This window comes from Equus asinus, chromosome 7 (genome assembly GCF_041296235.1).
Source record: "Equus asinus isolate D_3611 breed Donkey chromosome 7, EquAss-T2T_v2, whole genome shotgun sequence".
NCBI lineage: Eukaryota > Metazoa > Chordata > Mammalia > Perissodactyla > Equidae > Equus > Equus asinus.
The window spans coordinates 68399357-68414637 of NC_091796.1; the positions used below are offsets into that span (position 1 = coordinate 68399357).

The 15281-nt window shown below is 43.2% G+C and overlaps 1 protein-coding gene across 1 annotated transcript in view; it reads right to left on the reverse strand.

Moving 5' to 3' along the window:
- SLC35F4 (solute carrier family 35 member F4) overlaps window positions 1–14992 on the reverse strand; it is a 239394-nt gene extending 224402 nt beyond the window's left edge. The window contains exon 1 of the mRNA XM_070513682.1: window positions 14695–14992. Coding sequence (XP_070369783.1) covers window positions 14695–14797 — 103 coding nt within the window. The 5' untranslated portion in view covers window positions 14798–14992. The remainder of the gene's footprint in view (window positions 1–14694) is intronic.
- Window positions 14993–15281: the final 289 nt, after the last annotated feature.

Consider the following 15281-nt stretch of genomic DNA (forward strand, 5'->3'; position numbering starts at 1 on the left):
TTTTTTTTAAATTTAAACAGCCCATTCAAGAGAAGAAAACTTCAAAAAACATATTAGTAATATCCTCATGGAATAAGAGAAGCTATTATATCCATACAACAAGAACAAGATACCATATTTTTTTAACAAATATTAGGAAAACAAAAGAGAGCCATTACAACTTTAAATGAAACTTTAAGTGAAAAACGTAGTAAACGAGTTTGAAAATAAAGTCAAGAAAATATCATACAAAGTACAACACACAGACAAAGAGATGGAAAGCAGGAAAGAAAAGATTAGAATCTAGGCACTTCATTATAGCATTAGCCGTTAAGTCAGCCACCCCACCTCTCAACTTCTTGCTATAAAAGAGAATAAATGTCCTCATTACTTAAGCCAAAAGCTCAGTTTTCTTTACCTGTAGCCAAATTCATCCTGGGGAGATCTTGGTAACTAGCATGTCTTGGAAAAGGATAAACTGGTTTGTGGTCTGCAGCCAGGGATAAAAATGGATCAGTGCCTTTATCAAATGAAGTCGTCTCTCCAAACTTGCTCATTTGCCATAATTTCGATGCAAACATTGCAGATACCAGCAGCTATGCTATTTCCCTTTAACAAATAGCTATATACTTAATTCTTCCAACTCCTGATTTTCTGTTATCTGTATATGAATCTAAGGAGAATACCTATTCTGTGAGCTTTTAAGAAACATGAAAAGCTGCAATGTCAAACTGAACCTGAGGAGAGAAGTAGGTTGTGCTGCTTTGGTGATGAAAGTAGCTTTGCATATTAGTGTAACTTGCTGCCTTATACATCAGCATGTAGAAGCACCCAAAATATCGTCAATGATCCCACAAGAAGCCTTTTCTATTGCCTTGAAAGTCAATTCCATCAGGGCCAGTGAAGAGAGTGTAGGGTTCTCCTTAACTACCTGGAAGCTAATGTCTTTCCAGAAACCATGACCTGAAATCTTTGAATGACATTTGGGAAGACGTTTGTACCACTTTGGAGAGAAAAGGGAAGCCCATCCCTAGAACAGAAAATTCAGTACGGAGAAGTTCATTCTTCACTTTGCTACTTTATAGCTATGTACATGGTACACTTTTTCATTGAAAGCTTTAAAGTCTCTATTATAATTCAGCTGAAAACCACAAGTTCTTTTGGAAACACAGTCCTCAGGAAAATAAGGATCCAGAGTGACAACATGTCATAAGATGTCAGTGCAGACAGACAATCTGGAGTTATCTAGATACACAGCAGGATGTATTTGAAGGCTAATTCTGCTTAGACAACCTTAAAAATGAAACGTAGATTCATCATCCTTCCTTTGCTGACAAAGACAGCACGAATGATGCAGATCTCGCCTCAAAGACGATCTCCTTGACTTGAGGACAAATGAAATGATGTGACATTAATTCAACGTGAAGAGTTTTTGAGAAGTCTGGTGTTTCTTGATACAAATCCGCCCTCTTCCTGCAAAAGAAGCTATGGGGTCTCTAACTTCATTTGCTACCTCATTCCCTTGGGAGTCAGAGTCTTTAGGAGGTGTTAATATTTTAATCAAGTTGAAGTCAACTGGATGCCAAAGATGAGCTGCGTATTCCCATGCCTAAGACCGCTCCAAAATTTCAGCTTCTTATTCAATCCAAACTATAAAAGCTTTATCACTAAAATTCACTTTTGAATAAAACTGAAGTTCATTTTTATTTTGGTTAAAAAATTTGAATTATTTCAATTTTTTCAGACATTCCCATTAAATTTTGCACATTTTCTCATAAAATAGAAAAACAGATACAATTCACTGGAATTATCATTTTTATAGCCTGTTCCTGTGAAGTAATAAATTTCCAGTGTAATAAAATAAACTGCATGAAAACGTTTGGTGTATATGTGCATCTTGGGGAGGGAAAGAGTAATTTATAGCTTTATTTAGATTTTCAAATATTTCTGTGTCCCCCAAAATATTAAAAACCAGAAACGCTAAAAACTACTGTTCTATCTTACAGAACAGTCCTCTAAGATGGTATGTAATTACCATGTATAGTCACAGGTCATTTCTAACATGAATTTAATCCAATGTCACCTTGAAAACTAGTAGTTAAATTCTCCAATGTGATCTGATCCAGGCCCTAAAAAATCAGCCAGGAAATTCCTATAAAATTGAAATTATCTTTTCAAGTTCAATACATTGAGTGGAAGCCTACTTAAGAGACGTGACAACTAAGTGCAACGCAGCACCCTGGACTGGATCCTGGCACAGAAAGAGAGCCTTAATGGAAAAACTGGTGAAAGCCAACGCAAGCCTAGAGTTTGATTAATGGTAATGTACCAACACTGGTTTCTGAGTGCTGACAAATACACATCGGTAATATAAGGTGATAATGATGGGGGAGCTGGGTGAGGGGTGTACAGGACCTCTCTGTATTATCTTCGCAACTTTTCTGTAACTCTAAAAATATTCCAAATAAAACGATTTTTTTAAAAAAATCTACTTTAAATTTTTAACAAGGTTTGCTTACTCCGCAAATATTCATGGAGTGTCCAGGCATCGTTCTCTGTGCTGGGTACACAGTGCTGAACAGAATAGATCCATCCCTTCCCTGAGGGAGCAGATAGACAGTGGGCAAGAAAGGCACTAAACAGTCACAGATTCAACACAAATTGTAACTGCAGTTTGTAGAAAGTGCTGGAAAGGAGAAGCACATGAGATGAGAGAGTTGCCAAGCTGGAAAGGCCTCCCTGAGGCAGTGGCACTGACTATGAGACCTGGGGAGGGCTGGGAGCCAGCCAGGTCACAGCACCGAGAAGGAGGAAGAGGTTTTCGTCAGCCTGGAGGGAGGAAAGGCCTGGAGTAGGTGCCAGTACAACCAGAGCACAGGGAAGGCATGGGAGGGCATGGGAGGGCGGTGCCAGCTGAAGAACCCAACCAGGTAGGACCTTGCAAGCCAGGTGCAGGTTCTATAGTTTTCCAAAGAGATACAGGAAGCCATTAAACACTTGAACCAGAGGAATGGCATCACCTAGTTAATACTTTCAAAAGATCACCACGGCTGCAACGTGGATATGGAATAGAAAGGAGCGAGAAAAAAAGCTCCCACTGCAGGTGCTCACAATTTTTTTTAAAAATTAAAGAGAAATAAAAAGTGCTCAACTTCTAAATATATTTGTTCTACAAAGTCCCTGGGAGAACTTTTGTGCACTGTTGGTTGGAATGTAAACTTGTGCAGCCACTATGGAAAATAGCATAGAGATTCCTGAAAAAGTTACAAATTAAACTATCCTATGATTCAGCTGTTCCACTTCTGGGTATTTACCCAAAAAACATGAAAACACTAACTTGAAAAGACATGTGCACCCCTTTGTTCATTGCAGCATTATTCACAATAGCGAAGACTTGAAAACAACCTAAGTGCCCACTGCCTGATGAATAGATAAAGAAGATGTGATATGCATATACAATGGAATACTACTCAGCCGTAAAAAGATGAAGTCTTGTCATTTGCAACAAGTGGAAGTGCCTTGAGGGTACTATGCTAAGTGAAATAAGTCAGACAGAGAAAGATAAAGACCAAAAGATTTCACTCATGTGTGGAACATAAAAAACAAACCCTCGGATACAGAAAACAGAGTGGTGGTTACCAGAGGGAAAGGGGATGGGGTGGAGGGCAAAAGGGTAAAGGGGTTATTTATACGGTAATGGATGGAAACTAGACTTTTGGTGGTGAACACAATGCAGTATATACAGATGTTGAATTATAATGCTGTACATTTGAAACCTATATAATGTTATAAATCAATGTTACTTCCATAAAAAATAATAAATAATGAAAATAAATTTTAAAATAAATGAAAAAGCCCCTTGGAAATAGTACTACATTTTAGACGTGTACATTCCTTCTTTAGAACCTGCCACCATAACTCCAGCAGGGAAGATGGGGCTGAAAGTGGCTCCCAAACCACTCAATCTGGATCTTCCTCTAGAACGCCTATGATTCAACACGGATATGAACAAAACACGAGAGAGACGCCAAAGTCACGTGACTTGGAGCTTAGCAAGGTCAGCAGCAAAAACCTACAGGCTCTAACACTCTTAGGAATTTCAGCTGTCACAAGAGATAAAGAATTCTTAGCATGTCTGGTTTTCAGGACCATAAAACCATATTGACACCTCACTGGTGCCATCTTGGCATGAGCCCAGGACTAAATATAGAAAATCCCAGACTGCAAAATAGTGTAATCTTCAATCCCTGTTTAAAATATACAATGTTAAATGTCATCCTCAATTACCATACCTTGAGTATGAAAGAATTGGTGTGTCCCCCTATCTGACCTAGAAAAAGAATTATGTCTTCCAAACTTGATGTAACCAGTAGCACTTCAAAAACCCTAAGCAGTCTATAGTGCTGGTTGGCTACTTTTAAACAGAACTCCCTAGGGACTTATACCCTAAAGACACTTGGATTTTCTCAGTTTGTAGGAATACAGTATCTATAACCTCACTAAACAACATCTAGATACACTCTAAGGGCTATCAGGACCAGAAGAAACAAAAGATTGGATCTTGCTTGAAGCCTATGATTTGATACGAAAAACTTTTTATGCAAAGCTCTGTGAACTCAATAGCTATTAAGTTGACTGTCCAGCCAATCGCTCCTTTTGTCTGGAAACTATATCTTCCCCCACAGTCAACAGGGTTACAGGAGAGAGCCTCTGGCAGCCATGATTGAGGAACTTGACCTTGCCCCAAACCACCACAATCAATAGGCTCAAGAGTGCGCACTTGACACAAATTGGACCAAGTCGCTTTCCCTGAGAATCTGGATCTAGAAGTAAGAGGTTCTTGCTCAGTCTGTCTGCTCTCTCGAATAGAGGACATGTAAACACTGGAACTGCTCACAGAGGCTATTTTGAACCATTTGGAAGAGGAAATAGAGAAAGCCAGCCTGCAGCAAGAGAAAAGAATGGAGAACATGTGCCAGAACAAAGAGATAAAAGGCAGAGAAAGAGAGTTCCCTGTTTTCCCCACAACATTCCAGGACCTGAAGCTAGCTGATCCCACCTTGTCCTTGCCCTTAAAATCCATGGGAGACTCCCAGTATCCTTTTAATCGCTTCCATGTTTGCTTAAGCCAGTTCAAGGGGAATCCTGTGACTAGAAACCAAAGCCCTCACTAACACTCCAGGTCTGTCCATTTCACGTAGCCTTGAATAACCGAGAACCAGCTTGCCCAAATTCTTCAAGCCAAGACCTCAGAAACAGGAATCCAATTCCAGCCTCTCACAGCAGATAAATGCAAGAAAATGAAAACGCTTATCCTAAAATGTTAAGTGGAAAAGAAACAGGGCACAAAATTGTATATTTATCAGAATTGTGACTACACTATAGTTTATGTTGTTAATAAATCAAGAAGTGAAGCCCTATATGCATTAGGAAGATTGGAAGGAAATTAACCAAAATAACAGTTGTATTAGGGTGACAAGATTATTTTCCTTTTTCTCTCTATTCCTCTATGTCCGTAAGTAGTTAAATACTTTACAACTTTAAAAAGTTATAACGCCAAAGACTATGTAGAGTTTGTAAATGTTTTATAAAATAATGATGCATTTTTTAAGTAGAACATAAAATACCCTATCTGTTATGTTTGCTGCTATACAAATTGCCCAAAAAGGAATTTCTCCTTTAAGACTCTACATATAAAAGGAACAACGCAGTTTACAACAGACTGGCCCCAAATTAATCTCAGCCTTCACTTCTGCTCCACCTGTTTGCCCTCCCAATCCTATCTAACCCTTCCCAACCCAGGGCTTGCCATCTATCTTCAGCTGGAATTCCTCCCTTCCCCTCTCCCTCTCTTCCCCCCATTCTCCCAGCACCCCGCCCCCATCCCTGTAATCCCCTCTACTTTGATGTCTGGGTATTTGCATCTCCAGCCAAGCAGATCCATCCCGTCAACCTTAGGCCCTAAGTTTGTCTCCTCTCTTTTGCATCTACCCATTGGGAATAATCTTGCGACAAATGACTGCCAGCCCATTTTAAACTATCCCAGGGGCGATCCAGGTAAGACAGCCCCTTTCAATTACGGCACCACACAAGCCAGAAATGGGTAAGGAGTAGAAAACAACATGCAAAAAATAAAAACCACTGGGAACTTGGATAATTTGTAAATTATCTTTAACATTGCTGAAACACAATTTTCAATAACAATCCAAAGTACAGCATTGAATATGAAAAAAAATAAGTGGTAAACCATTTATTGACAAAGAAGGAGTGAGCAAGGCTCTCTGAAATCATGCAACTGATTCTATTGGTTTCCTCCATAATCCTAACAGCTCCCATACATTGAAGTGGGTATCATGCCAGACATTCTATATACGTTATCTTACATTATCCTCCCAATGACCTGTGAAGCAACTATTATTATTCCCACTTTACAGGAACAAAATTGTTGATCTGAGAGGTTGAGTTACTTATGCAAGTTTAAAAGGCTAGCAAGGAGCAGAACAGAGTCCTGTGGCCTTTGCACCAGACCTCATGGCCTCAAACAGCTCTCAGACAGGCTTTCTAAAGAACGTGTATCTGAAACTTAATGTTAAACCCACGTGTTAGCTAATAGTAGTAGTATTTTATAATACAAATATCCAGTTTATACATAAATTTATATTTTAAATGAAAAACAGATCAGAATAAACACTATAGAAACTACCACATTATCCAACGTCAATAATATGTACAATTATATTCAGTATAAACATAGCCCTTACACATTACAGTTTAAAACTATGGGGCCTGGCCCAGTAGCATAGTGGTTAAGTTCATACGTTCTGCTTTGGTGGTCCGGGGTTCGTGGGTTCAGATCCCAGGTGCAGATCTACAGACCACTCATCAAGCCATACCGTGGCAGTGTCCCACATACAAAACAGAGGAAAATTGGCACAGATGTTAGCTCAGGGCCAATCTTCCTCACAAAACACAAAAAAACTGTATTACAAAGTCTTCTCAATACTATGTATCAATGGTAATTATTTATAACTGTTTACAAAACACTACCTCACATATAAAAAGAAGCATAAAGTTTATTATTAGGGTATAAACAGAATATGAACTAGGAGAAATATTTATGGCATTCATTTCACTAGTAAGAGACAATTTTATAACTTACTCCAGTTAGAGGGCTTGTATTATATTAATATTGTACCATGAAAACCAATGGTAACCACTTCAAAAGGGGAGGGGGGGTCACAACTTATTTCTTATAATTCTAGTAACTTTATACTACTCTGTATAAAAATTTGCCTGTTTTCTCCATTCAAGTACAGAAAACGTCATTAAGGAAATAAGAAGGATGCAAACGCAGAAGTTACAGCCGTAAAGGTAACGTGATCATAAAATCCATTTGGTGTTCTCATTCCCTGAATAGGCACATCTGCTTGATTCCTCCATAGCTGGTGACTTCTTTCTTTCCCTCGAATCACTACCATCGTGCACTCTTTCTGTGTGAAAATAATTCTCTCCAATTTCTTCAAAGGACACTATAATCATTGATTCATTAGTACAATGAACTTTATTGAGCACCCAGAATGTGCTAGACACTTTGCCTAAGATGAAAATACAGATAAGCCCCTGCTCTCCCCAGGCTCTGTGGGTGAGACAGTTTTGTGTAAAGTAAACAGCCCAAAATAGTGTGCTAAGTCCTGGAGCAGAGGTGAGGACGCAGTGCCACAGGACAGGGGGGATTAACCCAACCTGGGGCCATCAGGAAGCTTTGCAGAGGACAGCGCATATAAGACAAACAGGAGCTTTCCAAAGAGAGATGAAGGAGACTCAGGGAGGCAAGCCATTCGGGCACAGTGCACAAGGGCAGTGAGCAACAGAAGGGCACGGGGACAACAACGTTACTAAAACAATGAGCTGCTTGACGAGACCATGACCAGGGTTTGTGGAGGCCATGTGGGATACGAAATTAAGAAGAAAAATTGGACTAAAAGTCCAACATCTTAAGTAGATTAAGGTGCTTAAATATATGGAAGACTATGCATACATTAAAATAAGTTGTTAAAAATATAGAGCCAGCCCTGATGGCCTGGTGTTTAAAGTTCAGTGCTCTCCGCTTTGACAGCCCAGGTTCAGTTCCCAGGTGCAGAACCACATCACTTGTCTGTCAGTAGCCATGCTGTGGCAGTGGCTGACACAGAAGAACCAGAGGAACCTACAACTATACGCAGTTATGTACTGGGGCTTTGGGGGTTAGGGGGAAGAAAGAAAAAGACAGGAGGAAGATTGGTAACAGATGTTAGCTTAGGGCGAATCTTCCCCTGCAAAAAAAAAGCATCATGGAGAGGTCTTTGGGAGAAAACAAAGCCATTTGATTCATTCAGTTTCCTGTTTGAAAAAATATATATAGACCAATGAGAGAAATGTTCAGTATGAAGTAAAAAGCATTTGCATGTGTCTATGGATATAAAAAAGACTGAAAGGATAGTGTTAACCAAAATATTAACACTAATCACCTCTGGGGGGTGGAATTATGAGTAATTTTGTTTTAATCTCTTTTTGCTTCTCTGCCTTCCAGATTTTCTGCATTAAGCGTGCATTACTTTGGCAATTAGGGGAGAAAATGTGTGCTAAAATAGAACAATGTAAGCTGGGCTCAGACTGTGGCATACTAAGAAGTTTGGACTTTATTCCACAGAAAATGAAGATTTATTCCAGGCATTTGATCAAGGATGTGAGATGAACAGATTTGCATTTTAGAGAATTAAGTTTTGTTAAGGTGTGCATACTGGATTAGAAGGATTTGAGGCTGGGTGAAAGATGTGATGGCTGGAACTAAGGCAGAGACCAGAGGGGTGGAAAGCAGTTATTTGGGGTAGAATAGACAGGACTTGTTAACTGAATGTAGGGTAAGGGGAAAGGGCAGACTTTGAGGATAACTCCAGGTTTCTGAGCGATTGGTAAGATACAGATACAGGATGCTAACAAGCATAAGAAGAAGGAAAAGGCAGACTTTTAAGGATGGGATGATGAATTTAGTGTTATGTGTGATGTGCCCAGAGGACATCCAAGTAGGAATTCTAGTAGGAAGTCTGAAATATGGGTCTAGGTTCAGAAAAAGTGGACCTGGAAATGCAGACACATAGGAGATAGGAAAGCCGTGGGACGAATGAGCTCTCTCAGGGAAAGTCAAGAGTGAGAAGAGACCACTGAGGCTGGAACCTCGGGAGGTGCTAAGTCATCGCAGCAGTGGGAGAAGTCAGAGAGCTGGGACAGCCAGAAGTTGATAGAGTTCTTTTTGGAGATGGGATGAACAGACCCGGGATCAGAGCAAGGGGAAGAAGTTTTACTATAAATTTGCAGCTACCAATAGAAAACAACCACAGAACCTGGCCTCAATGGGGTATAGAAAAAACAAAAGGCCAATGGGTACAAAAGACATGGAACAAAGAGAGGCACTGGCCACTGAGACGGAAGATGGGGTGAAGAAAATATACTAGAGTTCACTGAGTGAGAGGCTACCGTGGAGGGTGGGACTTTTTTGAAAGCTGTCAAAGCTGACCTACTGTGTGGCTGTTCTGAGATAGTGACTTCTCTCCTCTTTTTTACAAACAAGGAAAACTGATGTCCACACAGAAGTGTCCCAGGTCTCAGAGCTAGTTGCTGGCAGGGTTAAGACCAGAATCAATTTCCAAACCACTACAGTTTAATTCACTATACATCAACATACTGCCTCCTTATACAAACACAGAAAGAAGGCTCTCCCCAAAAATATCGAGTATGGAATATAGGAAAACATACACAGATTTATCCTTTGTCTTGACTTATGGAAACGAATAACTTCTTACAGCACACCCCTCTCTCTGACCACCACCTCTGTCTGATCTGCCAGCTAACTTCCGCCAGCCCTTGATCCCACTGAGATTTCCAACCCATTGATCCCACCACCTTTTCACTCTCCCTAATCACCTTGATCTCCTCTCTTCTCCACTTACCAGCTTTAAATCCTACGGTCAATCATTACAATAACACCTTCCTTGCATACATTCACAACTCTCTTGTCCCTATTATTTTATTAGACCCATTGGATAATCTGCAACTCTGGTTAAATCCTCTTCACTTTCTCCATGCCTCTGCTGTGTCGATGAATACAACAACCTACTGACTGGTCTCCATTTAAACTTGTGACCAGAAACTTTAAATGGGCTCTTTAAGGCAGCCAGACAACCTACTGTATTTCCCCAGTCCATCACTCTCCCTATGTAACTATTCATACCTTCTCTGTTCTACAACCTCCTCCCCTGTCCTCACTCTCAGTTGATGACCTTGCTTCCTGTTTGGAGAAAACCAAAGCAATCAGAAGAGAATCTCAACAGACTCCCACCACCTCAGTTATCCACCTTCCAGAACCCTCACCCACACACTTTGCCCTCTATCCATGTTCCTGTCTAAAGTACCGTCCCTTCCCTTGTGCACTAGACCCGATACCCTCTCTCTCTAACATTACTAATTTTCTTTCTCTATCGAATCATTCTCATACTCATGCAAACATGCTGTTATTTCTCCCATCTTAAAAAAAAAACTTTTTAACCCTACTATTCCCATTTCCTTTGCTCCTCTTTGCACAAAAATCCATGAAGAGTTGTCTATACTCGTGTTTTTAATTCCTCCCTCTAATTCTCTCTTAAACACATTCTAATCCGTTTTATGCCACCTTACCCGCTTTTGTCAAGGTCACCAGTGATGCCCAGTTGCCAGATTCATGGTCAGTTATCAGTATTCATCTTACTTGACCTTTCAGCAGCAGTGGTCTCAGCTAATCTTTTCCCTCTGAAACTCTTCAGGGGCTTCCAGGCTATCACCTGCTCCTGGTTCTCCTCTCACCTCCTCTCCTGGGAGTCCTGCTTGGTATCTTTTAATGGTTCCTCCTCTCCTCCTCAACCTTTTACTGTCTGAGTGCACCCACGTTCAGTCTTTGTTCCTCTTCTCTTCTCTATATATTCACTCCTTGAAGATCTCAACAGTCTTAGGCTTTAGATAACTTCCAAATGCTGGAAAATCCCTGATTTATATCTCCAGTCAGATGTCTCTGAACTCCAGGCTTATTCTACATCTCCAATTACATTTAGCCTTTCCAAAATGTTCTCCTTATCCCCTGACCCCCTAAACTTCTCCACCTTGAAGGCTTCCACACTTCAGCCATCAGCAACTCAAACTTGGTCAAACCAGAAAAGTGGGAGCACTTTTGCCTCCTCTCCTTCCTGCAGATACCATATCCAATCCATCAGGAAACCCTATTGGCTCCAATTTCAAATATATCCAGAATCCGCCCACCTCTCAGCACCTCTGCTGCTATGACTCTGGTTCAAGCCACAATCCTCTCTCACCTAGGTTATTACAACAACGCACTAACTAGTCTCTCTGCTCCCACCCTGGCCCCAAGAGAGCAGTCAAATTGATTCTTTTGAAGGGTAAGTCAAGTCACATCACATCTCTGTTAAAACCTGCAAAGGCTCCTCTATTTCATTCAGAGCACAAGCCAAAGGACATACAACGCTCTATAAGGCCCTACTTCATCTGAGCCTCTGTATCTACAGTGACCTCGTCTCCAGTCACTCTGCCAGTTGCTCACCCCACTTCAGCCATGCAGGCCTGCTTCCTGTTTCCCTGGTACACCAGGCATGCTCCACCTCGGAACCATTCCCTCTGCCTGGACCATATTCCTCTCAATGTCCACCTCGCTAACTCCCTCACATCCCTCAGGCCTTTGCTCAGCCGTGACCTCCTCAGGCAGGCGTTACCTATCACCCTATTTAAAATTGCCACAATTGCTTACGCTCTCCGAATTTTTTATCCTTTTTACCCTGTTACAATTCTTTTAAAGCAGCTATCACTTTGAAATATACTGCATTATTTATTTATTTGGTTGGTTATTATTTATTGTCTGTCTCCTCCCACTAGAACTTAAGCTCTAAAAAAAGAAAATACTCTTCTCTGTTTTGTTCACTGATGTATTCTTGGTGCGTTGGAGGTGCCCAGATAACACCTGTTGACTGAATGAATCTATTTCCCCTACCAGACCGTAAGTAACTTGAGGCTAGACAAATGCTGTAACCATCTCTGTCAACATGTTTAATCATATAGGTATATATGTATATATATACCTTTTGTATATATTTCATATATAATATATATTATATATAAATACATGTGTGTATATATATATGTGTGTGTGTGTGTATATAAATATATTTCTTTTTTGTATCAGCCTGACTACTAGAATTTTTTCAGGACTGGGTACTCATCTTCCTGATTGGCAGGGGTGGCAGCAAGATGCATTAACCCGAGGCTAATCATTGCTGGACATTCTCAGAGGTAAGTCCCCACCTTCCTCTGAAAAGCTAAATGGCATAGACAGATCATCCCATCCTTAAGGCTTCATACACGATCAGTCAGAAAATGCGAAAGTCACCTTGCCTTCACATATCATATATCCCTCAGCACAGCCTTTTCCTAAATATATCCCTCCAGACATCCCCCTAGCTGTTGCTCATTCCCGGTAACAGCTAAATCAATTGACCATATTGCACTGGTTTGCTTCAGTGTGTTTGTTTACTAGTTGAAGGCTGCATTAAGGGCAGGATTATTTCATGGCGCTCGGCTGCCTGGCCCTCTTCCAGCTCTCTCCTCTCCTAGTCTCTCACCGTGCAAAATGGCAATCTCTTTCTACCTCTGAAACGGAGAACCTTCTGAAAGTTATTTGACTCTCACATAATTTTCTGTCCTTGTGAGACTCTCTGCCTCCACTGTTTGCAATCTGTGACCTGAAGCTAGGGAAGTGCCCACCACAAATAACTACACCAAATGCATCTTTATCCCCTTTAGCTTCAGTTACTGTCTCGGCCAATGGTCTTCCTCTTTTTGTCCTGTTATTATATGGCAAATGACACACGTGCAGCTATTTCAGCAAGTACGAAAAGATGATACGAACACGTCTTTATTTAAAATGTCACTTTTCCAGTACTCTTTTTGGTTTCTTCTTTATTAACCAAAGTTCCATTGTTAGAAAAATTATAATAATATACTGCCCTGAGTCTTGTAATTTCAGAGACAGCTTCTACATACTCTAAGCAATCAAAATCCCATGTTTCGTAATCAAAATATTCAAAGGTAAAATCTAAGTAATTTCCACATGGTATCCTACTGCATTCATTTAAGTTTCTAGGGTTAAAAAAAGAAGCCCTTTGCCAATAGGAAAAAAATAAGTTTTCAAGTCGAGAGTACAAAGACTTCAAACCGCATTCCATAGTGTGTTATTTTCTTTCCAGATAATTCTAACACTATGTAATTACTTTTGTATGGAAAATGAATAATGTAAGCCTCTAATGCTAAAAACAGCTAGACAGAAACCATCCAAATCAGATAGGCCTTTCCTGAAGCCAAATGAAATATTAAACTAGAAAATATCTGTGTGAAGACAGCCCATGGAAGAAAGCTCTTGAATTTTTATTCAATAGCCATGGAGCACAGAGGGGGAGAAAGTTACGCGGGGAAAAAAAGTGTTTTCTCGTGTATGTGTCAGGGTTTGCCTGCTTCACAGAAATTGTAACGTTGGTTGTACCCCAAAATGTCACAGAAAAATATCAATCAGAAATGCATCCAGGAGCTTCCAAGACTTCTGGTTAAAAATAACAGCAAAAACATCAATTAAGCTCCATCTATTGCGACAGAAATGCACTGATATAGAAAAAGCGAAATCCCACCTGCATGGGAATTAAGCCGCAGCTACTCCCCCAATTCAGAGAAAAACGAGCTACGCTTCGGTCACTGGCAGAACTAATGCCAGCACATACAGCCAGTGGGTTTGTGTGTTGGGGGAGGGGGACAGCGTAGAGCGCACCTACATCGCCCTCCCTCCAAACTGCTCCAGAACCGTGAAAGCATCCGCGCCGCATGACCTCGCTTAGCCGGAAGCGAGCCGGGACCGAACAGAATAGCTTGCTCAGCCTCAGAGGTAGCCGCGACGTGCGGCGGGCAGCGCGGGCGGCTGGCCCTGGCGCTCCTCCCCCTCCCACCTACCCCACCGCCAGTCGTTTGCAGAGTCGGGTCTCTGGCTCCAAGCTCCGGGACTCGGAGACCTGAGCAGGTTCTCTCCCTGCCCGGGGCGGAGAACCTCCCAAAGACCTTTTAACAGAAGTAATTCCCGCGCTGGCCACGTCTCAGCAGCCCGGAGTGAACCAGCTGACCCAGCCGGCGCCGGGACCCATGTCTGGGTCGGCCGCCCCCGCCAGCCCCGCCCCCGAGCCCATCCAGCCTGCGTCCCCACCGCCCAGCCCGCAGCCTGGCACTCAGTGGGGGCTTTCGGGGAGTACAGCCCCAAAGGATGGCTTTCCGCTAAGTAAACAGCCATGTTAGCCTCCTCTGGTCGTAAATAAGCCAGGGGTGAGCCGGCCGACGGCCGTCAGGAGCGCTCACGGGGTCCCCTCTGCGCTTTCACCCCCGAGGCTGCGACTGTTTCCAAACTCCTAGGCGCAAACGGCCCGGGCCCCCTTTCTCTCTCATGGTTCAGCACCGAGGACAGCGGGCATACTTTTCGCCCAGCGGCCCCAAAGCCAAGGGGGTGGCGTTGGCGGCGCAGGCAGGGCTGCAGGTGTCCGGACCGCGCGCCCTCCCGCTTGCCACCCCCTCCGGCGCCTCGAGCAGGGCAGCCTCTCGGCGTCTTACTTTTCTGGCTGGAGTAACCCGGGTAATAGCCATAGTAGCCAGTGATCCGCAAGATCCGGTCCTCGATGGTAGCCACCCCGTTGGGGGCCGCCTTGACATCCATAGAGAGCGCGGGGCGGCGGCCCCGGGCGCGGCGGGGCGGAGAGCGCAGCGCGGGGCCCGCGAGCTGGTGCAGGTGCCGCCGCCGCCGCCGCCGCCGGTGCTGATGTTGCAGCTCGTGCTTCCGTGCCCAGGCTCTGACTCCACCGCCCGGCGCAGCACCGGCTCCGCATCACAGCGGCGGCGGCGGCAGCGGCGGCGGCGGCAGCGGCGGCGGCGGAGCGGCCCCCACGAGGGCCGGCCTCTCAGTCAGCCTGGCAGCTCTCCCGCCCGCCACCCGGCGCAATGCTGCCGGAAGAGCTCCCCCTCACCTCTGAAGCCCACCGCGGCCGGGGGCGGGTATGCGCGCCCCACCTGGCCGCCGACTCTCATCATTAACCCTTTTGCGCCCCTTCCCCGGAGAGTAGACATCCCCCAACCCCTCCTGCCAGAAGGGACGCTTGGTCCAGGGGCGTGGGGGGAGAAGGTGAGACGGTGGCGGGGGCTCA